This window comes from Halichoerus grypus, chromosome 6, assembly GCF_964656455.1.
Source record: "Halichoerus grypus chromosome 6, mHalGry1.hap1.1, whole genome shotgun sequence".
Lineage (NCBI taxonomy): Eukaryota > Metazoa > Chordata > Mammalia > Carnivora > Phocidae > Halichoerus > Halichoerus grypus.
This window is the reverse complement of record NC_135717.1, coordinates 168,353,783-168,378,972: the sequence shown is the minus strand read 5'-3', so window position 1 is coordinate 168,378,972 and position 25,190 is coordinate 168,353,783. Positions and strand designations below refer to the sequence as shown.

The window sequence follows — 25,190 nt, the reverse complement described above, 5'->3', positions numbered from 1 at the left end:
GGGAGGGGGTGGGGGGGACGGACACCTACCACAGACAAGGATGGGGAGAGTTCCTGTGGGAGAGGGGAGAGCTACCTTGGAGGAAAGCTGGAGGAAAGCCCGGCCCAGCCTCGTGGCTGCTTTGACCTTCAGGAGGATTTATGGCTTCAGCCTGGGAACCATGGAAGCTTCTGGAAGTGTTTTAAGAGAGGGTCTCTCCGTGGGTCCACGATAGTCGGCATTTCGAGAGGCTCTCTGGCAGCTGAGCAGAGGGGAGGCGAGGAACGCAGGGGACGCTTGAGACCCTGGGAGGCAGCTGTTGCTGTCTGAATAAGAGCCCTCAGTGGCTTGTCCAGGTGTGTGGCCTGGACAGCTGTCGGATGGATCGGAAGTGAGGGATGGACAAGGCAGAGGCCAGAGTCAGTGGGACTGAGCACAGAGAAGTTTGGTAACCGGCCCACAGTCACACAGCCGGCGGGTCAGGGAGCAAAGCCTCAGGCTCCGGGGCTTGTAAGAGGCAGTCCTACCCAGAGGCACCCCTGGCATGGAGGTGGAAGGCAGGTCAGAGCCAGCAGGCAGCATCTTCACTGCTTCATTCTCGGGCTCTGCTCAGCGCCAGGCGTCATGGAGATAGATCTGGGCACCTGCCGGGGAATGGGCGGTCCGGTCCGGGTGCCCGCTGCTCCGTGAGGCAGGGATCGGCAGGTAGCGGAACCAGCCAGGGGAGGATGGAGCCAGCGCGAGTGGTGGCCGAACATCCCGCCTTCAGGTGGCGGTGCGATGGTGAGGAGCTCCGGACTCCAAGTGGAGAGAGCCAGGTTTGTAGCTGGCACCAGCATTTCCCAGAGAGCTGGCCTTGGCCCCCCTGGCCTCAGTGTTCCCATCTGTAAAGTGAAGGTTGTTTTAAGATGGGTGGGACGATGCAGGACGTAGCACGAGGCCTGGGGCATGGCCTCTCTGATCTGGGACACGTCATGGCCTGCCAAGGGGCAGACCGTATCCGTGAGATGATGGGCAGTGCCTGGACCCAAAGCCCACCGGCTGCAAGCGCAGGCCCAGGCCCAGGTGGGAGGGGAGGCCGCTGGTGGGGGGGGACCAGGAAAACCGTAGTGAGGACGGACTCCTGTTTCGTGGAGACCAGAGAGTTATGCGAGTCATGGGAGCCCGAGAGAGGCACAGAAGTGCGGGGAAGTGACAGAGGAGTCTGTGGAATGATGGATGGGGCCAACTTTGATGAGTCTGGGCGGTGCTTAGAGACTGTCATTTGCCTGGTTTTACCAGGTAGCCATGCAGGCGGCCCAGAGAGGGTGAGGGCCAGGCTCAAGGTCACACAGCAGCTGGTACTGGGAGCAGACCTGCTGGCTCGGGGCCTGGGCCCCGCCCCTCTGTGGGAAGGAGGGATGTGATCATTTATCAGGGGAGTTTAATAATGAATGAAGCTGAAGTGTCTTTAATGCAGGCAGCAGGCCCGAAGTAATAAGGGGCCCTGTATTAATTTGGAAGTTAATGAATATGCAGGTGTGTCTGAATGATTAATGGGGCTCCCAAGGCTTTGGAGAGGGGTGCGTGAGCTGCTGATGGAAATGTGAATATTGCATACATCTGGGAAGTCAGATAAACTGGGGAGCAGGTGGGCATTCAGGCATCAGGGAGGACTCGAGCAGCCACAAAGGCTGAATTTATAGACGCTCAGGGGCAGATGTACCGTGTCATGGCTAAGTGCACTCATGTTTGACTGTGTCATCTTGAGCAAGTCACTTAACCTCTCTGAGCGTCACTTTCCTCACCTGCAGAAGGGACATAAAAATAGTACCTGGTCCCTAGGCCCTGAGCATGGGGGCAGGCGCTATGCAAACATCTGATAAAAACTCTCGTAGCCTTTTTAGAAAGGAGGGCAGAGATGCCTGAGAAAGGCCAAGGGAAGAATAACAGTAACAGTTAAATTCCCTTGAATATGGACAGCACTTCATAGTTTGTAAGGGGGGGGTATGTCTCTCATCGGTCTGCCCCTTGGCTCCATGCAGCAGTGGTGTGGGGCAGAGGAGATGTGTCCCGGGGAAACTGAGGTTCAGAGAGGGCTGGTCACTGCCCAGGTCACCAGTCAGCAGGCGCAGAGTCGGGCCTGGGCCCAGGTCTCCAGCCCTTGATCATGAATCTCAGAACAGGTGCAGGGTCCCACGGGCCTTCAGAGTATTTGTTGGGCCTGGGGTCGGGGGTCCCGCACCACCTTTCAGAGCCTTAGTGTCTCTGCCTGGCTTGTGAGGGTCTGTCTGCCTCTTGGGGCTGTTTCGAGGCGTTGCTGAGAAAATGGGACACTGACCCCTCGCCTGTGTCTGGAGTCTGGGGAGTCCCACGCCCTGCAAACGACATCTCTTATTGTTTGGAACAGCTGTCCTGGGAGTCTGCCTGCACCAGCCCTGTCTCGTATTGGGGGGCTATGGGTGCTGGGCCACTTTGTAGCTTTGCATCCTTGGGCACACTCCGGAGCCTCTCTCTGCCTCCGTCTCTTGATCCTTCTAGTGGGCATCACAGCGTGGCTGTTGTGTTTTAAGTGTGCAGGCCTGGCACACAATTGTGCTGGACGCAGTGAGCTCCCTTACCCCCCTTCCACCTCCCCTGGGCCCACATCACAGCCTTGTGCGTGGGTACACTTTTTATGCCCCCATGGCACCTTATTCATCCTTGGAGCCTGTGAACATTTACGGAGCGCCTCCCGCACGCCCTACTAGACCCTGGGTTTGCAGGATGAGTGAGACCGCCCTCCCTGTCCCTGTCCTTGACAAGGTCATGGTCCAGGCAGAAGGCAGGTGTGAAACCAGTGTCCCGTGATGCAAGCCGAGATGGGGCATGCGAACCAGAGGATGGCCGCTACGCAGGGGGGGGCGGGGGCGGGGGAGACGTGCTCATTTATCTTGCGGGCTTCCCCGCTGGACCTCCCACCCAAGGCTGTGTCTTGGCTATGGGTCCTCAGCTCCTAGCGGGAGGTACTCCCAGGGTGGCAGGTGGAGTGAACGAGGGAGTGAGTGAATGGGTGGCTGCTATCTAGGCCCCTGCCCCGCCGCGCCTGGGCTCTAGGCCAGGCCGTCCAAGGTGCGCCCAGGGGGAGGCTGTCTTGTGGCCTCCTCTTTTCCTTCCCACGTCTCCGGTCTGGGCCCTGAAAGGCCCTCCCCCCCCACCCCCCCAACCGGCCTGGCTGGGCCACAGTAATGTAGGCTGTTGGGTAAAGAACCCAAGCTGTCCTGGTCATGGTGTAGCTTGTGTTGACAAGAGGAGGGAACTGAGGTCCAAGGGTGGGGAGAGGGCTGTGGGGCAGGACTGGGGTTAGAGCTCCCGCTGGGTCGCTCCCGGTGCCCTCTGCTCTGCCGGGCCTGGCTGGGTATTTATAGTCTCTGATGATCTATATTAACACCGGGGCCTGCAAAAGAGGCCTTTGCATCTGAGGACAGCTTTGAGTCCCCTGGGGACTGTGGAATCAGAGCTGGCCCCCATGGGAAGGGGAGACCGTGGCTTCTCATCTTTCCCTTCGCGGCCCTGGGTCTCACGCTGGGCCTTTTGCCTGGAGAATCTTTGCCAGCCGGGGCCTGGGCTCGGGCCCTCCTTTGGTGGGTTCGAAGTCTTTGTCTGGGGCTGGTTCTACCCCGCTGCCCTCCAGCTCTGCAGGGAGACGGTGTACACAGCATGGGCCCCAGGGCATGGGCCGCATGGCCTCGGGCAAGCCGCCCCCCTCTGAGCCTCAGTCTCCCCATCTGTAGAATTGGGTGTAAGTCTCACCCAGCTTTGCGTGTCAGGCATGGAGCACTCGATGCTTGTGAGCTGGGGGTCAGTGTTTACGCTCCTCCTGTCTCTTCTGATCCTTGTCCCACACAGTCCTCGGAACCTATAGGGGACTGGAGTGTCCTCTCCATTGGACAGCTGAAGCCACTGAGGCCCTGGGGTGGCCTGACTTTGTCAGGGCCATGCTGCCTATTGGGGCACAATTTGGACTCCTCTAAGTCCGAATGTTCTAGCTTCCCAGCCCCCCTCTGCTTCTCAGGGCCCGTGGGGTCCTCGGGGCAGGCTGGACTCCTCACCCCACCAGCTTGGTTCCCACCCCCGTTGCCACGGGGGACAGCTCCACTAACTCTATGCTTTTCTTACAGAGCAGAGACGACTGGCCGCCCTGAGCGCAATTCAATTCAACAGACATTTACTGAGTGCCTACTATGCGCCAGGCCTTAGGCTGGGCACTGGGGTGGGGGAGCAGAGAGGAAGATGGGGTCCCATCCTCAGGTAGCTCTGGGCTGGGCGGGGGGGCTCGGAGAAGACTGGCAAGGGCTGAACGGCTCGGCACCAAGAGAAGCTGCATGCAGGGCTGGAAGCTGCAGAGACACCTGGGTTCAAGTGCATCCCTGGAGAGCTGCTGTCCCTTGTCTGTGCCTCAGTTTACCCATCTGTAAAGCGGGCGGGGGGAGAGGTGAGGTGGGGTGAGACAATCTCTAGGATCCTTCCAGGATTCCATGGGATGGAATCAAGGGATGGGGGCAGGGCAGGGAGACCACTACTCTCCCTGCACAGAGGAAATCTGAAGGCTTTTGGGCGGAAGAGGCATGAGGTCTGGGCTACAGGGGGTGGGGAAGGGTGGGAATGGCACCCCAGGCTCAGGAACAGCATGAGCAAAGGCCCAGAGGACATGTAGATGGGCATCCCCACAGCTGCCCAGGTTCTGAAGGGATGTCATGGGGTATGAGCTGGGCGGGGGAGGGGCCCAAGGGCGACATGTTGGGGTGGTGAGCTCTATTCTGTGGGCTGTTGAGGGTGGAGAGTCAGGAGCAAATGGTCCTGCTTTGTCCTGCCCCTTCTCCTCTCCTGTCCCCTGGGGGTACACTTCACGATCACGTTTCCATAGAACCTTGTGGCCACGGCAGCATCTGCACCGTGCCGGGCACTTTGCACGTTAGTCCCCTTTGCAACCCTATAAAGTGGGCATTCATGGGCCCAATTCACAGATGAGGACGTGGAGGCTGAGAGAGGGAAGCTTCTCGCCCAGTGTCCTGATCTGATCCCCCAAACCCCTTGCATTTCTCTCACGGGCTCTCCCTGAGGAATTTCTCTGTCCTGTGTGACATCTCCCATCCTAGGACCCCCACCCCCCACCACCCAAGCTCTGAGGAGTGCCTGCCGGGGCAACACAGTCGGGTTTGACGTGAGTGTGGGAAGACCCCCAGATGTTATTAGCAGGATGGGCTTTCTCCAAGACAGGAGTTTCTGCCCCCCACAGCCACCCTCTGAGATGGGGGTGAGGCGGGGTTCCTTCCCACTTTACAGATGAGCAGGCTGAGGCCCTGGGAGTCATGGGGCTAGTTGAAAGTCAAACTCAAGGAAGTGACAGCCTGAGCAGGGAGCCCCATCTCCTATCGTCCAGCTGAGGCTGGAGGGAGATTCAGTTTCCCTGAGATCCGTGCAGAAGGTGACCCCTCCAGCCCTCTCCAGGAAGTGGAAAAGACTGGCATTGGAGTCCAGACCTGGGTTCAAATCCTGGTTTTCGTCTTGCACAAATGGTGTGATCTGGAGCAAGTCGTTAATTACTCTGAGCCTCGGTGTCCTTATCTATAAAGGGAGAGAGCAGGCCTCCTTCATTCAGTCGTTAATAGATATTTATTGAACACCTACTGGGTGCCCGGTGCTGGGCTTTAATGGAGAATCTGGCCTTCCCTCAGAGAGCTCAGTCCAGGAGTAAAAAGAATAGTTGCGATTCTGGTGGTGATGGAGAAAACCCTGGGGGCTGCGGGATCCCACAGGAGGGACCCTAATCAGACTGGTTTACTTGGCTGAGGGGGCAGGAGGGCAGGAGAGGAGAACAGGAACCCGCTCTGCAGGACCCCAGGGGCTGGCTTCCGAGGTCTGCTGTTGGAATCTTACCAGATCAGTAGGGAGCCGATGAAGACTTTTGAGGAGGGGAGTGCCACACTCAGATTTATCCTTCAGGAGGCTTGTCCTCTGCCGGGTGGAGGATGGGTTGAAGGAGGCCATAAGATTAGAGACAGAGAGACCAGTGAGGATGCTGATTTGAGAAATTCATTTTGGGCAAGGAAGGAGGCGGAGGCAGCCAGTGCACCTGGCCTTCCAGGTGTGGAGGGGCTGGGCAGCTGCGGGCTTCTGGCTGGCTCAGGGCAGAAGCAGGAGTGGGGAGTGGTTGGGCAGTGGGTTGGGGGTGGTTGGGCCTGGTCAGCACCTAAGGGATAACAAAAGCCTTGGGAGGGGCCAAGATGCTGGGTGGGGGCAGGGAGCAGGCTTGGGGGGCTGCCGAGGGCCAGGACCTGGACCCCAGGGGAGGCCACTGCAGAGGAGCCTGAGGGGGAGGGCACGGGAGGTAGGAGAAGTGAGGTGTAGGGACTTTGGGTTGCCCTGCCCCGGAGGGGGAGGGCAGAAGTCACATGTGTCAGGCCCTTTGCCCAGTGCCAGGCCCGCGGGAGGGGCCCAGGAGGGTCAGTTCCCCCAAGTCTTTGACCAGCAAGCAGAACTTAGTCTGTCCCCTGGCTATGCCATCCCGAGGAGGAAGGTGTCTGCGAAGGAGGAAAAGGGAAGAGCATTTGCATGCATAACAAGGCTGAAGTGAGGGAGAGAGAAAGCAGGAGCAGGAGATGAAAAGAAATTACCATACGCCAGGATCTTGTTATTCAACCCAATTTTCAAAGGACCACAGCTGTCCCACTGAGATAATCCGTTAATTATAACAGCCATTGTGCTTCGGCAATGGGAGAGAAACCGAGGCTGGGGAGCAGGCAGAAGGCGGGGGTGGGTGCAGGCCTTTGGGGGGCCGGGCCTGTGAGTGGGGACAGGGGCAGGCAAAGAGGGGTGTGTTGCCCTTGAGACTGAGAGGAAGACACTGTTGAGGGGCCAGGCCTCCTCCCTTCCTGGCTGCCATCGGTAGGGCAGTGGGTGACGAGGACCCGCCGTGGGCTGGGCACCGTGTCTCCTCCCCGACTCCCCCCAGCCAGGCCACCATAACCATACTAGCGGCAGCTGACTTTATTGAGCACTTACTATGGGCCAGACTCTGCTCCGTAGCTGTTCCCTCACCGCCCTCCGAGGTAGTGCCCTTCTAGTCTCAGTTTACAGAGGAGGAGACTGAGACTCAGAGGGCACGCTGTGGGTTCCGTGGCAGAGCCAGGATCGGAGCTGAATGTGGCCGCCCGCCCTTCCAGGAGAACATGATGGGGCACTGGTCTCCGTGGCTTGCCCTGGAGTTTCAGGACCAAGGAATTGTAGCGAGATATAGGACTCTTGAGCCTCAGCCTCATCATCAGAGACCCCCAAGGTGACAGACCCATGCTGTTGGAGGGTGGCTTGGTGGCCACGCGCCCTGGGCCATGGTTTCTGCACAGCCAGCCGTCATGGGGTGCCCCCCCCGGCATTTCCGGGGCTTTTCCAGCATGGACAGAGCATCCTTGTTCTCCGATGCCACAGCTGCAGGCCCCTGGGTGCTCCCCCACCCGCTCCAGAGAAGCTAGTCCCAGGGCCAGGAGAGGGACCCCTTGCCTCTGCCCGCCTCGCAGGTGGGAGGGGCTGCGCCCCTGGCTGCCTACAGGCCCTGGGTGCTGGGGCCTGCGACACGCAGTCGGCGGGTGGGCAGGAGTCCCAGGTGAGAGAGTGAGGGGAACTCCAAGTCTGTGGGGAGAGGGGTGGAGCAAGGGGCCGTTCCAGAAACTCCAGAGCCCTTTGCTGCAAGCCCTACTCTGGGGGTGATCTTAAAGCTGTCCCTGGGTTGTGGCTTCTGCAGCCGAGGCCTCGGGCCTCCACAGCAGCCTTGCCTGGCAGTGTTTTATGGGGTAGGAATTGTGTTTGGAGCGAATAAACCTCAAACCTCAACAGGAACCCCAAATCTGACCCAGGAACCCAGGCAGCATCATTGGAGAGCTGGTCCCCTAGGATGATAAGCAGATCTGGGAGATTATATGGGTGCCCCCCTGGTTTGGGGTCCCCACCCCAGTGGGCCTGCTTGGAGCTAAGTGGGGGATTTGCTGTTGGGTCAGGGCACTTCAAGTCCTCTAGGACTGGGGACTCACGGAGACCAAGACTCAGTAGACTTCTAGGACCAAGGGATTATAGGTGGGTAGAGAACGCTTGAGCCCCAGACTCTTTATCAGAGGCACCCAAAGATGACAGACCCGTGCTGTTAGAGTGTCCCAGGGCTGGAAAACCCAGAGCCACAGAACAGGGAGGACAGGGGTCAGAGGGAGGCGGGACAAAGGCACTCTTGGGCCCCAGACCAGGAGGCTCTGGGATCCCCCCACCCCAAGGCTGGGATTCTAACTGTTCCCATGCTGAGGTTCCCTCTGTGGCTGGTCTCATAACCTCCAGTGCTCCAGGGTAGCGGGCAACCTCAGCTAGAGAGGCAGGGAGGAGGATGGGCGTTTGCTCTGTCCTTGCAGGGATGCAGATCCCGGGCAGCCAGGCCTTCTAGGTTGTTCCGTGGATTCCAGAAATGGGGATTTTTGAAATGAAGTTGCCCCAAGTTTTCAATATTGGCAGCTAATTTTAGAGAAGTGTTTTTAAAGCACTGTCCAGATGAAACAGGATCCCCCAGCATCTCTTGACCCAGAGCCTGGTGCCACGGAGGGTCAAAGCCACTGTGTAGGAGTCGTGAGACCTCTGTTTCCTCCTCTGTAAAGTGGGAATGATAATGGTACTGGCTTCTAAGGTTGTGCCGAGGATAAGTGAGCTAACGTGAGAGGTGCTTAGGCCCAGCCCGGGAAGGAGCCAGGACTCTGTTTCCGCCTTGCCCCAGGCTGCCCATCCCTCCCCTGCCAGGCTGCCTCCCAGCGGGCTGCACTCGGTGCCACGGGAGGCTCCCCTTCTCCCGGTGGGCTCCTGATGTGCCACCCCACCCTGGGACCGCGCCCTGAGGGTGTTGGAAGGCAGGGAATGTTCACCCCTTGGGGCCCTGGAGGAGGAGCAGGCCGAGGAGGCAGAGCTGGGAGGGCAGGCCTAGCCGGTGCCTGGTACATAGTAGGTGCTCCATAAATGTTTATTGAATGAATGAATGGAGGCCATGCAGGCAGAGGCAGCCGCACGTGTGCAGGCACTGGTGGAGACTGGTGAGTAGCACCCGGGCTTGCAGCTGAGCGGGGCCTGGGGTTTGTTGGAGCCAAGGCCAAGAGGCCAGCAGGGACCAGGTGGGGGGGGTCAGGGGCCAGGTGGGGGGTCAGGGACTAGGTGGGGGGTCAGGGGCCAGGTGGGGGGTCAGGGACTAGGTGGGGGGGTCAGGGGCCAGGTGGGGGGTCAGGGACTAGGTGGGGGGTCAGGGGCCAGGTGGGGGGTCAGGGACTAGGTGGGGGGTCAGGGGCCAGGTTGGGAGGCAGGGGATCAGGTGGGGGAGGTGGGGACCAGGTGCAGAGGTCGGACAGGGAGGCAGGGACCAAGGGAGGGGGTCAGGGGTCAGGTTGGGGGATGGGTCAGGTAGGGGGCAGGGCGCAGGTGGGTATGTCAGGGGAGGGCAGGGATCAGCTGGAGGAGGCAGGGGTCAGCTGGGGAAGGCAGTCCTCTGAATAGCCTGGAGGATTCTGGGAAAGCCAGAGGTAACCCCTGGGGTGGGACTAGGAGGCGAACTTTTAATACAGGTCACCCTTGGCTTTGGGCAGGAGGATCACATGCTCCCCCCAGTGCCTGGCGGTGGGTGGGGTGGGTGCTGGGCTGCTCGGGACTGGGAAGTGGGTGCCAAGGAGTGGGCCGTGTAAGCTGGGCCATCTGTGAAGAGCTCTCCTCAGAACCGGTGTCGGGTCTCTCTGGTCAGCTGCTGGGTAGTTTTTCAAGACCAAAGCCTTTTGGTAAAAACCTTTCCATCTTCCTGCTTACCTCCTCCCGCCGAGGCCTGGACACGGCACAGGTGCTAATGACGGATGCGACAGCCCCGGGAGCAGTTGGGTTCACGGGCGATGACTTGGTGGGCAGTTTACAGAGGGCTTTGGGGGGGGGGTCCTGGTAAACCAGAGAGACACCAGTACACAGCTGTTGTCCCCCTGCACAGACAAGGAAACTGAGGCCCAGAGGGGTAAGGTGCTAACCTGGCCACGGTCACACGGTGAGCCAGCGGGCAGTGTGTTGTGACAGCCGAGAACCCTGCAGATGAGCCTGAGCCCCTTCCCTGGCCCAGGGTACTGGGCTTGGAGGCCAGTACTTGTAACGTTGAGGCCGTACAAACCCAATTAAACAGCCCCCCCCCACCTCCGCCCGCCCCGGTAGCTCTCAGTCCTCGCTGCCCGTAGTGTTGTGGCGTTCTCATTAAGCCCTTCTAGGTAAGCTGGAAGCTCGGTGAAGGCAGGGCGTGTGTCTGCTTCGGTGCCGGGCCCCTAGTAGGTGTGTGGTGAATACGCGCCGGTGAGTCAGGAACGCGGGTGAGCGTGCAGCTGGTCCCCAGGGGTGAGCGGCCAGCCTGCTCCCCGTGCCCCCCGTGACACAGATACGGAGGCAGCCGTGGTCTGCCCGCCCAGCCCCGGATGGCACAGAGCCGGGAGCGGGTGCCAGAGGTATCGCGGGGCAGAAGCAGCTCCCCCGAGATGCAGAGCACCTGCCCGCAGGCTGAGCCTAATGGGACGTGATTGAATGTGGATGGAGCCGGGCACCTCGGGCGCAGCCCGGACTCCTACTGCCCAGGGCTGCCTGAGGACGGGCAGGGCACTGGGGCTCCCCGGCGGGATGTGTGAAGGGGCCCGGGGATTCGGCTGACATCTAGGACGAGGTGAGGACACAACACTGGTATGCACACTCCTGCTGATCTAACAGAAGTGTGGTGCCAGAGCGAGGGATGCAGAGGGCTCTGGTGCCCATCGTGGCTCAGACCATGTTGGCATGATGCTGGGCTCCAGGTGACACATTTTAGGGGGGGATCTTGACAGCAAGCATGACCTGGGGCAGCTGGACCTAAGAGCTGGGGACTTGAAACCATGGTGGAGGAAGAGGAGTAGAGGATGTGAGGCTGTGTGGCCTGGAGAAGCGATTGTAGGGGAGTGAGGTAACTGATGAGCAAATGTTGGTGGGCCCTTTAAGGGGGGGGGCTATTGGCCTTGTTCTCAGTGGCTCCAGAGAGCACTTGGACCAATGAACAGAGGTCCAAGGAGTCAGAGTGGGCTCTGTAATATTAGAAGAAATTTATAACAATCAGAGCTGTTCAAGAAGGGTATAAGTAGCCTCAAGATGGGCGCTGAGATCCCTGTCACGAGGGGTATGCAAGTTGGGGAATGTTACCTCTGCAGGAATTCCAGAAAGTGTGGTAGTTCTAAGAGCTCAGGCAGGCCCATGTTCCCCGCTGGGTGGTCTTGGGCAGATCATTGCCCCTCTCTGAGCCTGTGTCCTCATCTATAAATGAGAAGCATAAGGGGAGTCATGAGGCTAACAGGAAGGCTCAGTGCATTTCCTGTACGCAATGAGCAACCCATCAGTGGGGTCCCTCCCTCTGATATGTAACATCCTGACTCAGTGGAGTCAGGGACCCCAGGATCTCCCTCTGCCCTCCGTCCCCATCCCTAGCCCAGAGCGCTCATTCCACACACATCGTGTTCTGAGCACCTGCTGCATGTCTGACCTTGTTCCAGGCATGGAGGTTAATTATAGTTGGGAACAAAATAAAGCCTGCTTTGATTTCATGATGGGGGTGGGGGTGGGGAGGGCGGCTGATAATAAAGAACTAAATGATGTCTGGTATTGTTGAGTGCCCTGAAGGGACCAAAGCCAGGTTTGAGTGACCAGTGAGTTATCTCAGATTTGGTGTCAGGGAAGGTGGGCTTAAGGGGAGCAGTTGAGTAGAGACCTGAATGAAGCGGAGTAGTGGCCTGTGCAGACCATTGGAGGAGCATTCTAGGCAGCAAGAATAGCATGTGCAAAGGCCCTGAGGTAGGAATGTGCCTGGGGGGTTTGAGGAGCATAGCTGGCCTGGAATAAGTACTTCATAATGATGGAGAAATTGAAGTTTCTCTCAGCTTATGGACACTTTCCTGATAGGGAGGAAGGTGCCTACACAAGGGGTGGGAAAGCCCCTGGGCAGCCCCTGCATGTCCAGTCCTTGCCATGGGCCCAGCTCTTTAGAGGAAGGGGGGAAGAGAGAGCCTCAATTTTCTCATCTGTAAAAGGAAGCTAATGGCACCAGTCATGTAGGATTGCTATAAGATTCAAAGACTGTACAATGTAGGCCAAAGGGATAGTTATGACTCTCTTACAGGAGAGGAGACAGAAGCCCAGAGAGGTTAATTAATGTGCCGTATGTCACACAGCTCAGCATTCAATCCCAGGATCCTTTGCCTTCAGCATCTGTACTTCTTACTCTCTGCCCTGCAGCTGGGGCTCATTTTACCTGAAATTCAAATGGTTTACCTACCAAGCGGTAGTTCCGTGGTGAAGGTATAATTATCCCATTTTACAGACGAGGAACTGAGGCCCAGAGTGGCCTGCCCCGGGAAACCCCGGTGAGGTGGAGGCAGCGACAAGATTCTGGGACCCCTGGCCTGGTGCTGTCTTTCAGCAGACAGAGGTGAGGTGGTGCCTGCCCCATGAGTTCTGGCTGGGTCCCAGGAGTCCTCAGTCCTCCTAATCCTGGATAATGGCACTGACCCAGACAGTGACAATGGCACCTCAGGGGACCTTGGCCAACCTGGCCCAGGGAAGAGCCCAGGCCAGGGCTTATCAGCTGCTGCAAATGAGATTTCCCCAGTCAACCCTCACATCCCTGCTCCTGGGAAGCGGGAACATGGACCGCACCCCTTCCCCCACCTGTTCCCCAGCTCCCACCAACGTGCCCTCCACCAGTGTCCCCACGGGAGCCTCCTGCCCTGTACGGTATATTTGTCTCCACTATGGCCTGGGGTGTCAGGGGAGCCCCGGGAGATAGCTAGGTGGCACTCACCATGCCCTGCAGGTGGAGAAACAGGTTCAGAGCTGGCCAGCCCTGTGGCTCGCTTTCCCTGCTGACCATGGCTCCCCCATCTCCTGCCCACCCCCCTCAGCCGCAGACCTCACCCTGTGCCGGACAATATGCTATGCATCTGAGCAGTGTCCCGGGTTAGCTGAGGGGGGGCAGTAAGCTCCCAGAAGGCATGCGAGGTTGGCAGATTGAGATCCGCCATTGCCACCCTGGGCCTGAGCCTGACCTGCCACCGGTGGCATGTGACCCTCCCCGGGTCCTGGCATCCGCTTCCCCTCCGGGAAAGGCTAGGACTGGGTTGAGCAAGGGCCCCTCGTCCTTCCAGCTCTGAAGCTCTTGGATTCGGATTCCATGGAGGCGCCCCGAGCCTCGTGGCACCTGGAGGAGAAGGGCGTAGAAACCAGCTGGATCAACCAGTGGCTTCCTGGGGGGGGGGGGTTGCTGAGGCCCAGAGAAGGGGGTGGAATTTGTTGAGAGTGACTCACATTCTGTGGCTCCGGACTGAGACCCCACCTGAGCTGTGCCTCTCAGACCTGGCAGGGCTTGCTGACCCTCCTTCCTCCTCACCATCCGAGGGTGTCCCCATGACAGGAGACCTCGGTAGCCAGCTAGACTGGGGGCCCACCCCAAGATCCCTCTGCGGTATGCTGCACCCCCCAACTTTGCCACGTTCCTTTTCTGTGCTGGCAGGAGAGAGGGGGGCCCGCCCTTGCTCGGGCCAGAGGTCATTCGTTCCTGCCACACCTGTGTGCCCCCGGGTGGGGGGGTGCAGGCACAGTGCATGGGTGGGGGAGGGGAGGCTGGGCCAGGCTCCCCCAGGTTTAGCACCCCTGGCACAGGACGGCAAAGGCCTCTGCTTCTGGCTGCTTGCCCCTCCCTCCGAGCTGGTCGCCTGCTGCATTTCGGCCCCGGCTGGGTGGGCAGCAGCCTCCGTGCCCTCCATCGTCTCCCTGAGCTTCTCTGCGGATCGGTTCCTGTCTCAGATGCTCGCTCTCCATTCATCTCCATCCTCTGTCTCTCCCCGCTTGGCTGTCTCCATATTTTGCTTTCCCTTCCTGCTCAGTCCTGGCCTCCTGTTTGCAGCTCCCTCACTCCTTCCTTTCCCTCTGCCATCTCCCCCCCGCCCCGCCCCAGGAGTGGGGGGTAGGGCCCTGCTCCTCCTGCTAGCATGTGTGCTGGGGGATCACCATGACCATGTGGACCCCCAGCTCCAGGTGTGAGCCAGCAATCCTCCCCCACACCTTGAGTGGGTGTGCAGCCGGGCGGGGGGCCAAGTGCTGCTCTCAGCACCTTCTTCCCCTTGCTGTCCCCCTTCCCTGGCTGCGTCAGGCCTCGAGGGGTGGTGGGCAGGCGGCCCAGGGACCGGGACCAAGTGGCTGACGCACACACGGGAAGGGGTGATGGGGAGCCTCCTCCCCTTTGGTCTGAGTCATGGGAGGGGGGTGGGAGGGTGAGGGGGGCTGGGCCCTGGCCCAGGCCATCCTGGAGACCAAGAGGAGCAGGAGAGGGGGCAACGGGCAGGGTCACCTTGAGGGCTCAGCTGCACAGAGCTCAGAGTAGCTGGGGTGGGGGCTTCTGTCTCCCCTGGACTGTTTGGGGAGGAAAGAGGTGGGATAGGACTAGCCCCGGTCCCTAAGCCTGGAACCCTTCTCCTAGTCCCCTCCCCGCCGCCCCCCTCACGCCCCCCCACCCCCACCCCCCGCCGCCCCGGCCTCTTTACATCCCCTCAGCATGGCCTTGGATTTCCGGAGGCTCCAGCCAGGTCAGCTTTGCCCTGCACCCCCTGAGCCTGGCTGGGGGTGCTGGCTTGAACAACTCAGATCTGAAGATAGGGGATGGGGAACGGTGGTGGGGGGGCGCTCTGTATGGCTAAAGTTGCGCATGTGCACACATACATCTACGTGGGGAACACACATGTGCTGAAACATGTGGACGCATAAGCAGGTATTTGCCCATGTCCCCAAGATGCCCCTACCCGCACCGCTTCCCACTCACCACACACAAGTGAGTTCACCTTCACCCAAGAGCACTCCCGTCGGGGGCTCCGTGTGCACGCGTCCTGGGTGCTTGCTTGGGGGCGTGTGTGCACACATGGCCGCCTGCACGTCCGTCTACTTGCGTGCGTCTGCTTGCACACCCCTATGCTGGCGTTCTGAGCCAGCACGCACCTGCACGTGCACCTGCATACAAATGCCGTCCCCAGACGTCCCCAGCCGGGGGGGTGGGGTGCAGACAGAGGGCTCTCTGACGGGGCGAGCTTGGCCACTCAGCCTCCTCCAGTACAACCTCGTGGCCTGTGGCAGGGGAGGAAACTGAGGCCCTAAGGAGCCAGCAGCCATGCCAGGTGGGAGCGTCCCTGCCCGACGGCTTTGTGCCCCCCTCATCGCTCCCCCCACCCCCTCAATCCCTGTCCCGCCCCTCAGCCCAGACCAGCCCTGCAGGGGACTGGGAGGTGTGAGTCTGCCTCTCCTGGAGGTCCTGATCATCACAGCTTCTGTCGCTGTGTCTGCCTTTACTCCGAGAGGTCATCGAATGCCCTGTTCACCTGCCACCTCCTCGACAGAAACTGCTGCCTGGAATTCTTTGGGGCTGTTTCCCTCCCTGCTTCCCTTTCCTCTGTTCAGCCCTCTGGGGCTCAGGGCTGTAAATTGCTTTTGCTTTAACAGCAAAGGTTTAATACATTTTTTTTTTCTTCTCAACGCACTCTCTGTCCTGGAGTTTCCCAGGAGGAGGAGCATGAGGTAGAGGTGGCTCTTGTGAACAGTCTCTGGCTTTCTTTGTCCAAGGGTGGATTTCTCTGACCCAGTCTTCGTACCCCTGGCCACTGCCCGGGGCGAGGGGAGGGCGCACTGGGCTCTTCCCGCAAATGAAGAGAGCCTTGCGTGGGTGCTAGAGCTTGCTGCCTGGCTTGCTGGGTGATTGGGGCAGGTCTCCCCTGGTCCGGGGCTCAGTCCCCACCTGGAAGGTGAGGGTCTGCTGGCTGTGAGCCCTGTGTCACCAACACTGCTCTTCTGCATCTCGGGCGTGGGCAGCATGGCTCACCGTACTTCTTGCCCATCAGACGGCTGGGCAGGGACCTGGTCCCCACTTACCATATGGCAGCACACGCAGAGATGGTTCACTCCCTCTGGCTAATTGGGCTGCATGGAAGGGGCTCCAGGTCTCCTGACTCCTGGTGCCTGGGAGCCTTGATCCTGGCCCAGGCTGTGCTGTGTGACTAGGGGCAAGTCCCTGCCCCCCTCTGGACCTCTGACTCTCCAGCCACAGAGGGGATGCGGGGCTTGGACCACACTCTTTGGGATGCCACCGGCTTTTCCGCCTGCCTGAGGCCTAGACTACAGGATCGAGGCCCCCTAATGGAAAGCACTTTGGGGAAGTGATATTGGGGGGTGTGTCTGGCTTCCCAGACTCGCCCTCTCTCCCGTGGCTCTGCTCCCGCTTGTAGAAGGAGTTCTCCCCATGCCCTCTCCCTGTGGGAGACCCCCGGCTTGGGGGGCTCACAGCCTTGCTGCTCTGCTCCCCCTCCCCCATGGAAGCTGAGACAAGGGAATTATTTTTGGAACAAGAGCGGTTACACAACAAATGAATTATTTATCTTTGGGCATGGAGGGGAGGAGGCATTTTGCTGGGCTTCTTAATTCTTTTCCTGGATTGGAAGGTGCCTGCCTCACTACATGGTCATGTGTATATGGGCCCGTTTGTCCAACCTAAGACTGTCCGTGGGCACGCTGCGGTGTTCCGGCTCATGGGAGGGCATGTGGGTCTTTGTGCCGGCAGGTGGACGAGTGTGGACAGGAGTGCTGGGGAGTGTGTGTGTGTGTTGTGTGCGTGCACGCACGCGCACCCGACCTGTCACTGTCCAGTCTCCCTTCTCTGCCCACCGTCCTCAGATTCTGTCCCCCTGTCCCTACTTCTTGTTTCTTCTGTCTCCTTCCTTCCAGACCTCTTAGCCCTCTCCTCCCTCTCGCCACCCACCACCCTCCCTTCTTTTACGTAACAGGGACCCCAGCGTGCTGCTGGCACCAAGGACCCCCAGTGGGAGGGGGTAGAGAGGGGACAGGGGCCCGTGCTGGAGCTTTAGTGGGGCTGCTCTGAGCTTTCACTGATCTGTCGCCCCCTCTCGGTGCTGCCTTTCAGGAGCCAGGTGACAGATGGGTCTCTTCCTTCCTGCCCCATCTCTCGCGCTCCCTCCTCAGAGCTTCACTCTCCAGCCTCCCGTGGGAATCGTGGGAATCGTCTGAAGTTCTGAGCCCAGAAGCGGAGGAGGAGGAAGAGGAGGAGGAGGAGGAGGAGGGAGAGGAAGTCGAGTCTCGAGAGCCTGTGCACCTTCCCAGAAACAGGCGGTGGGGGTGTGTCCCGGTGTGTGTCCCGGTCCCGGTGGCCCACGCCTGCTGCTAGCGCCCCGGAGGACCCCCCACCCCGCCCCGCAGTTGGCACCAGCCGTGTCTGCTTCTCCCGGGGCCCCTGTGCCGGGGGTCGCCCCCAAGATGGTGGCGGCCCCAGGGAGGACTGTGCCGCCAGCCCCAGCCTCCCACTGCTAGGTTCCCCCCCACGCCCCGGCCCCCCTGCCCCCCCAAGCCCGGCCTTCCCCGGGGAGGGGGGGGGCCGCGGCCGGCGCCATGCTGCGCCTGGGGCTGTGCGCCGCCGCCCTGCTGTGTGTGTGCAGGCCGGGCGCCGTGCGCGCCGACTGCTGGCTCATCGAGGGCGACAAGGGGTACGTGTGGCTGGCCATCTGCAGCCAGAACCAGCCGCCCTACGAGACCATCCCGCAGCACATCAACAGCACCGTGCACGACCTGCGGCTCAACGAGAACAAGCTCAAGGCCGTGCTCTACTCCTCGCTCAACCGCTTCGGGAACCTCACCGACCTCAACCTCACCAAGAACGAGATCTCGTACATCGAGGACGGCGCCTTCCTGGGCCAGTCGAGCCTGCAGGTCCTGCAGCTGGGCTACAACAAGCTCAGCAACCTGACCGAGGGCATGCTGCGCGGCATGGGCCGCCTGCAGTTCCTCTTCGTGCAGCACAACCTCATCGAGGTGGTGACGCCCGCCGCCTTCTCCGAGTGCCCGAGCCTCATCAGCATCGACCTGTCCTCCAACCGCCTCAGCCGCCTGGATGGCGCCACCTTCGCCAGCCTGGCCAGCCTCATGGTGTGCGAGCTGGCCGGCAACCCCTTCAACTGTGAGTGCGACCTCTTCGGCTTCCTGGCCTGGCTGGTGGTCTTCAACAACGTCACCAAGAACTACGACCGCCTGCAGTGCGAGTCCCCGCGCGAGTTCGCCGGCTACCCGCTGCTGGTGCCCCGGCCCTACCACAGCCTCAACGCCATCACCGTGCTCCAGGCCAAGTGCCGCAACGGCTCGCTGCCCGCCCGGCCCGCCAGCCACCCCACGCCCTACTCCACCGACGCGCAGCGGGAGCCCGACGAGAACTCGGGCTTCAACCCCGACGAGATCCTCTCGGTGGAGCCGCCGGCCTCGTCCACCACGGATGCGTCGGCGGGGCCCGCCATCAAGCTGCACCACGTCACCTTCACCTCGGCCACCCTGGTGGTCATCATCCCGCACCCCTACAGCAAGATGTACGTCCTGGTCCAGTACAACAACAGCTACTTCTCCGACGTCATGACGCTCAAGAACAAGAAGGAGATCGTCACGCTGGACAAGCTGCGGGCGCACACCGAGTACACCTTCTGCGTGACCTCTCTGCGCAACAGCCGCCGCTTCAACCACACCTGCCTGACCTTCACCACGCGGGACCCCGTCCCGGGCGACCTGGCGCCCAGCACCTCCACCACCACCCACTACATCATGACCATCCTGGGCTGCCTCTTCGGCATGGTCGTCGTGCTGGGCGCCGTCTACTACTGCCTGCGTAAGCGGCGCGTGCAGGAGGAGAAGCAGAAGTCGGTCAAGGTCAAGAAAACCATTCTGGAGATGCGCTATGGGGCGGATGTAGATGCCGGCTCTGTGGTCCACGCCGCCCAGAAGCTGGGCGAACCCCCCGTGCTGCCCGTGTCCTGCATGTCCTCCATCCCCTCCATGATCGGGGAGAAGCTGCCCACCTCCAAGGGGCTGGAGGCTGGGCTGGACACACCCAAGGTGGCCACCAAGGGCAACTATATCGAGGTGCGCACGGGCACGGGCGGGGATGGCCTGGCCCGGCCCGAGGATGACCTCCCGGACCTGGAGAACGGCCAGGGCTCGGCCGCTGAGATCTCCACCATCGCCAAGGAGGTGGACAAGGTCAACCAGATCATTAACAATTGCATCGATGCCCTCAAGCTGGACTCGGCCTCATTCCTGGGGGGGGGCGGCGGCGGCGGGGACCCCGAGCTGGCCTTCGAGTGCCAGTCCCTCCCCGCGGCCGCCACCGCCTCCTCGGCCGCCGCCCCTGGGGCGCTGGAGCGCGCCAGCTTCCTCTCACCCCCCTACAAGGAGAGCTCCCACCACCCCCTCCAGCGCCAGCTGAGCGCCGACGCCGCCGTGGCCCGCAAGACCTGCAGCGTGTCCTCCAGCGGCTCCATCAAGAGCGCCAAGGTCTTCAGCCTGGACGTGCCCGACCACCCGGCTGCCGCGGGGCTGGCCAAGGGCGACTCCAAGTACATCGAGAAGGGCAGCCCCCTCAACAGCCCGCTGGACCGGCTGCCGCTGGTGCCAGCGGGCAGCGGCGGGGGCGGCGGCGGGGGCGGCGGCGTGCACCACCTGGAGGTGAAGCCCGCCTACCCCTGCAGCGAGCACCGGCACAGCTTCCCGGCCCTGTACTACGAGGAGGGCGCCGACAGCCTGAGCCAGCGCGTGTCCTTCCTCAAGCCGCTGACCCGCTCCAAGCGGGACTCCACCTACTCGCAGCTCTCGCCCAGACACTACTACTCAGGTTACTCCTCCAGCCCTGAGTACTCATCCGAGAGCACGCACAAGATCTGGGAGCGCTTCCGGCCCTACAAGAAGCACCACCGGGAGGAGGTGTACATGGCAGCCGGCCACGCCCTGCGCAAGAAGGTCCAGTTCGCCAAGGACGAGGACCTGCACGACATCCTCGATTACTGGAAGGGGGTCTCGGCCCAGCAGAAGCTGTGACCCTCTCCTTCCCGGTGAGGCCGGAGGGGGAGGGCTGGGGGCAGCCCGGGGAAGGGCCCGGCGGCCGGGCAGGGGGAGGGGGCGGCGCTGGGGGGCCGCGGCCGAGGAGTGGACGCACACGCACACCCGCACGCACGCACCCATGCACACACCTGACCACCACCTGACTGTGAACAGCCACCACCCGACAACAACGGACAGGAAAACAAAGACACGTTCTCCTTAAAGTTTACACACTGATACCGAAACCAGTCGTCTTTACTGTGCTGCCCAGGGACTCTGCTGGGGTGTGCGGGGCTGGGGGGCGGGGCGCAGGCCAGGAAGCCAGAAGGGGGTGTGGGGTCTGGGGCTCTGGGACTAGGCGGAGGAGTCTGGGGCAGAGAGAGGGTCCTCCCCACCCCCTACTCTGGGGACAGGTCACTTGGAGATTTAGCACCAGGCAGATATTGGGCCTCATTTCCTTTCTTTTATGGCTGGGGAAACTGAGGCCCAGAGAAAGGAGGTGATCACCCCAGGGCCACGTGGCAGGTTAGGCAGTTTCCCAACTTCCCAGCCCAGTGCTATCCCCCACCCTTCGCCCGCCACCCCCTTCCAGAGCTGTGGTCTCCTGGGGCTGAGGGACTTGAGACATCAGGCAGGTGCTTTTCCTTTCTAGAAAGCCCCACGGCCACGCCCCCGAGCGTGGAGCTGTGATTCATCACGCTGGGGGTCCTTCGCCCCCCCCGCCCCCCCAACGCCAGCACCCAGGAGAGACGGGAGGTCTTGCTTGCAAGAAAGGAGCAGAGGCACGGGGCCATTCCACCAGCCCCCTTCAAGTGTCTTCCAAGTAGCCTGGGAGCTGCTTCTGGGGTCTGAGGAGAGAGCAGGTGGGCCCGCTCCCACCGCCTCTCAGGTGCAGGCCCCCTTCCCCAGCCCCCTAGCCTCTCTGGGCCTCTAGGACCCCTCCTCATCCCAGAGGGCAGCAGTGAACTGTGATGCCTGGGAGCAGTGGGGAGGCAGGGTATAAGGGGGGGGTCTTCCTGCCTGGGCCCCCCACATCCTGGTCTCCCACCTTCCTGAACCCCATCATGGGATCTCGGGGCAGCATCTCGGCCTGCCCAGGGGGAGGAGGGCTTTCCCAGGCTTACTCACCCACCACCTCTTGGCTGCCCCTCCTTGCCCCACCCCCTGGCCAGAGGGGCTCCCATGTCTCCATGGAGATGGCCGCTTCCCCCCTTGCTGACCCCCACCCAATATCGAACAAAGCACAAACAGTGAGCACCACCCCCCTGCTGGGGAGGGGGGGAAGCAGGCAGGTTCCTAGGGCCCCTCCCTCTCCCTGGCCAGCTTCTGTCGCCATGGCAACCCAGGGCCTGGCAGTTGGGACTGTTGGGCTCCTGGGGTTTCTCTCTCAGTGTGGGCGGCAGAGGGTGGTAAGGGAGGGCAGGCCCAGGCAGCCGCAGCCTTTTTCAACAGCTAGGGGCTTTCAGGGTCGAGTCTGCGGGGGGGGGGGGGGGCGCGCAAATCTGGGGTCCTGAGACTGTGGGGGCTTGAACACACTGTCAGGGTGCTGAGGGGCCCTTCACCTTTGATTAGGATGTAGGCCAGTGGGGGATGGGGACGCCTATAGCCTTGCCCACCTGCCAACGTGCTCCTTGGCTCCTCACCCACCTCAGGAGGGGGAGGAGCCCGCTCAGCTCCCCCACACCCCTGCCGGAGACCCCCAGCCTCTGGCCTGTCACCCCGTTGGGTTTCTTGAGATTTGGGGAGTGTGGCTGTGGGGTGAGGGTGGGCACTGGGGTGGGACTAAGACCTGTACTGTGTGGGGGGGTTGCTGACCAGGAAAGCTAGTGCCATCTCCTGGGTTGGTGGGTGGTCTAGCGACCGACCTTCCTGGGGTAGAGACTGGGGGAGGACTGCTGGGGGGTGCTAGGGCTCAACTGAGCACCTCTCTTACACCCACTTGGGGGACAGACCAAACCCAGGGCTCATTTTGGGGGTGACATTTGCAAAGAAAGGACTGTTCTTCTGGGGAGTAGAGAGGAGGGGGCCAGCATGGATGTGCAGAGCAGACCTCCCTCAACTCCTGAAACCTGCCCCCCCAACCCCTCCTCACACCAGATTGGCAAAACTGAGAACAGCAAGCAGGCCAAGCCAGCGGTGTGAGCAAGCAGATTCCTGTTATATTTGCATGACAATTTTACTGTATTTTTCTGAGCAAACATCTGTCGTGTATGTGCCAGTTTGTCCAGACTCCCAGGCCCCCCTCCCCGCCGCCCCCTCTTGCCCACATTCCCTCTGTTGTGATCTGACAAGCAGCTCTTGAAACCTGGGGAGGGGCCAGCTCTGCAAAAGACCCAAAACAGGTGCCACTGAGACGCAGCCCCTGCCCCATACCTGTCTCCTGTCTCTCTGAACGTTGGACCCACAAATGCCACCTCGCCCCGTGGGCCCCCGGTTTCGTGCCCTCGCCCTTTCCCCTCCTCCCTGCCAGGGAAGGGTAGCGCCAGGGAAGGGAGTGTGGGGGGACCTCTTTGTCCCACTTGCTGTCATTTTTCAGATGAAGACGTTGGGGACCCCCGAAGAAGGAAGGGGGCTGGGTGACTTGGCTACCAGGTTGGGGGGGGCAGTCACACTGCTGAATCCGGGGGGCTAAGGGCTCGGGGCTTCATGGGTGGCTTTATGGGGAGACTTGGGGTCCTGAGGGAGGAACCCATGGAAGGAGCCGGGGCCGGGGTTGGCCTGGTCTTACGGGAGATGACACTTCCCACAGGGAGGGTTCTCGGCAGCGGAAGCCCCCCACCTTTGCCATTCCCCCATCATTCCTGGTTGAAGATGACCTATAAAAACCTCAGACCATCTTACTTTGGGGGCTTTAAGGATAGGTCTCCCTCTTAACAGCGAGGGTCTTGCCACTCCAGGAGGTAAACGACCTTCCCAACCTAGATCACACCAATCTTTGAGGCAGAATGGGATCTAACTCGGGCCTCTGGCCTCCCGGCCAGGCTGGATCTTCAGCTGCCTGGCCAGTCCCCTTGATCTGGGAGAGGGACCAGTGCACTGTAGCCCACCTTGGAGGTTTTCCTGCATCTGTGTCCTGTGTCCTATTCAGGACCATTCTTCCCCGGCAGGGAGCAAAGTATTCACGAAAGACGAATGAACATTTATGTCATGGAGTCCGGCCGGCTGAGGGCCCCGTGTTTGTAATGGCCTTGAGCACGGTGGGCCTGGGCTATGGCCTGGCAGACGGGGAGGGCAGGCAGCCGGGAGAGAAGGGAAGGGGGGTGACGTGGGAAGGGGGGGCAAGCCGGCTGGAGGAGATGTGGGTGCCATACCCTGGAGGCCTCCTTGCCTTGGGTCATGCCTGGGCTTTGCTGTCCCTGTCAGAGAGTCTCCAGAGGAAATTCCTAGGTGCCTGTCACTGGAGAGTGGCACCAGGAGGGGCTCCTCTCCTCACCTGGAGGGCTAGCCCTGCTAACCCCCTGTTGGAGCTAATGGCCTTCCAGAAGTGAAACGTGGAGGTCTGGAGGGAAAAAAAAAAAAAAAAAACGCAAAACAAAACCTTAGTCTGGTGTGGATACCTCCTCAGGGGTCCCGGGGCCTGCCCCTGCCTGCTGGAGGCCCCTTGCCTCCACACCCTTCTTAGGCTGCCTGGGTCCAGGCTGGGCAGGGGAGTAGCGGGTAGGGCTGTCTGCAGGGCGGTGGGAGTGGAGAGACCCACTTGGGAAGAAGAGTAGGCCTGCGTAGCCCCAGGGACCAGGGAGGCAGGGGAGAGTCTGGGCTTGGCCGAGGGTCTGTTTAAGGTTTTCCACTGAATGTCGCTCACTGTCCCCACTCTTGGAAGGTTAACAGAGGGGAAACAGAAGTTCAGGAAAGGGAAGGAAAGAGATCTTCTAGGGTCTTGAAACCAGTTAGGGACAGACTGAGTCCAAGAAGGGGGCCAGGCATGGGGGACAAGAGTAACACACCCCAGCTTGTAAGGGGCCTACATGCAGAGAAGGGGCAGCCACAAAGGGACAGAAGGACGCTGTGCAGAGAATTAAAACGCTGTGCAGAGATGGAGGGGGGAGGGACGAGCTCGGAGGACTAACGACGAGGGCCAGACTAGAGGGAGAGGGTGACGGGTGGGTGGCTGGATGTCCCCAGGAACCTCCTCAGGTGGCCCCACTCTGCGGCCCCCACCCCGTCCGAGGCAGCCTCCCCTTCAGCAGCATCCCACCCCATTCCTGGCTGAGCGGGGCTCTTTCTGGGTGGAAGCACTGGGGGGGGCGACCCCCAGGGGCTTAGAGGGGCAGGGCTGACATGGGGCTTGCCTGATCCCAGTGCTTTCTCCTCCCCACCGAGACTTCTGCTCCGCAGCGCCCTCTCCCCTCCGGCCCGGGAACTGCCATGCTCCTTGTCCATCCTGACGCTGTGTCCTCGCACCTTTAAGACAGAACCAGTATTTATACTTTTTGCCTCTCCTGCCTGCCTCAGAGGCCTCATTAAAGGTCCCTCAGTGCTGCTGAGCAGAGGGAGGGGAAGGGGGTGTCGAATGGGGTGGGCGGGAGGCTCTGGGCCTCCTCTTGCTTCCCTTGCCCCTCACCAAACAAGCACAGGGCTGGACAGGGGCAGGGGTCCATCCTCCCTGCCTCCTTCCCCCCCTTCCTTCCGCCCTTCCTTCCCCCCCTCCCTGCACAAGAGCCGCCAGCCCCATGGGCCCTGCGGCTTGGCACCTGGTTTGGGTACTGCAGAGCTGGCCGCCCGGCCCTGGGCTGTGAACCTGTGAACTCTAGCTGTGTGTGGACCTTTTCCTTCCTTGGGGGGCCCAAAACCTCTCCTTTTCTTCTTTTAGGGGGGTAACTTCATTTATTTTTCTCTTCCCTATATCTGCCTCTCCCTCCTCCCGATTTCCTGTTTTAAACTGAATGGCACGAAATTGTTTTCCTCAACTCGAAGATTCCTGTATGGAGAGAATCAATTTCTATATTTGCAATAAATTTCTTATTTAAAACAATGGGGCCAAGGTCTGTGTTGAATGTCGACCCCCTCCCCCTCCCCCCCACCAAGTGGGAGTCCGGGCACCTCCAGTTTCCCTTTCTCACCAGAGCCCCACACGCAGGGTTGAGGAATGGGGCTCCCTGGATGGGCAGTCACCACCCATGGTGGTGAGAGGTGATGAGAGGGTCACGGTCCCCCCACACCCCACAAGCTGGCAGGCTGGGGGCCTGATGGCGTCTCTTCCTGAAAACCCGGGAGGCCCTCCACCAGCTGCCCGT

The 25,190-nt window shown here is 60.9% G+C and overlaps 1 protein-coding gene across 21 annotated transcripts in view; it reads left to right on the top strand.

Annotated features, from left to right (window-relative positions):
- Window positions 1–24,928, top strand: part of ELFN2 (extracellular leucine rich repeat and fibronectin type III domain containing 2) — a 92,181-nt gene extending 67,253 nt beyond the window's left edge. For 18 of the 21 annotated variants that reach the window (XM_078076580.1, XM_078076572.1, XM_078076579.1 and 15 more), the window contains one exon: window positions 17,009–24,928. In XM_078076580.1, the coding sequence (XP_077932706.1) occupies window positions 17,491–19,953 (2,463 nt within the window). In that variant the 5' untranslated portion in view covers window positions 17,009–17,490 and the 3' untranslated portion in view covers window positions 19,954–24,928. Of the gene's footprint in view, window positions 1–4,118; window positions 4,433–17,008 lie in introns of all 21 variants that reach the window. The other 3 variants (XM_078076586.1, XM_078076585.1, XM_078076583.1) reach the window with 1 other exon arrangement.
- Window positions 24,929–25,190: the final 262 nt, after the last annotated feature.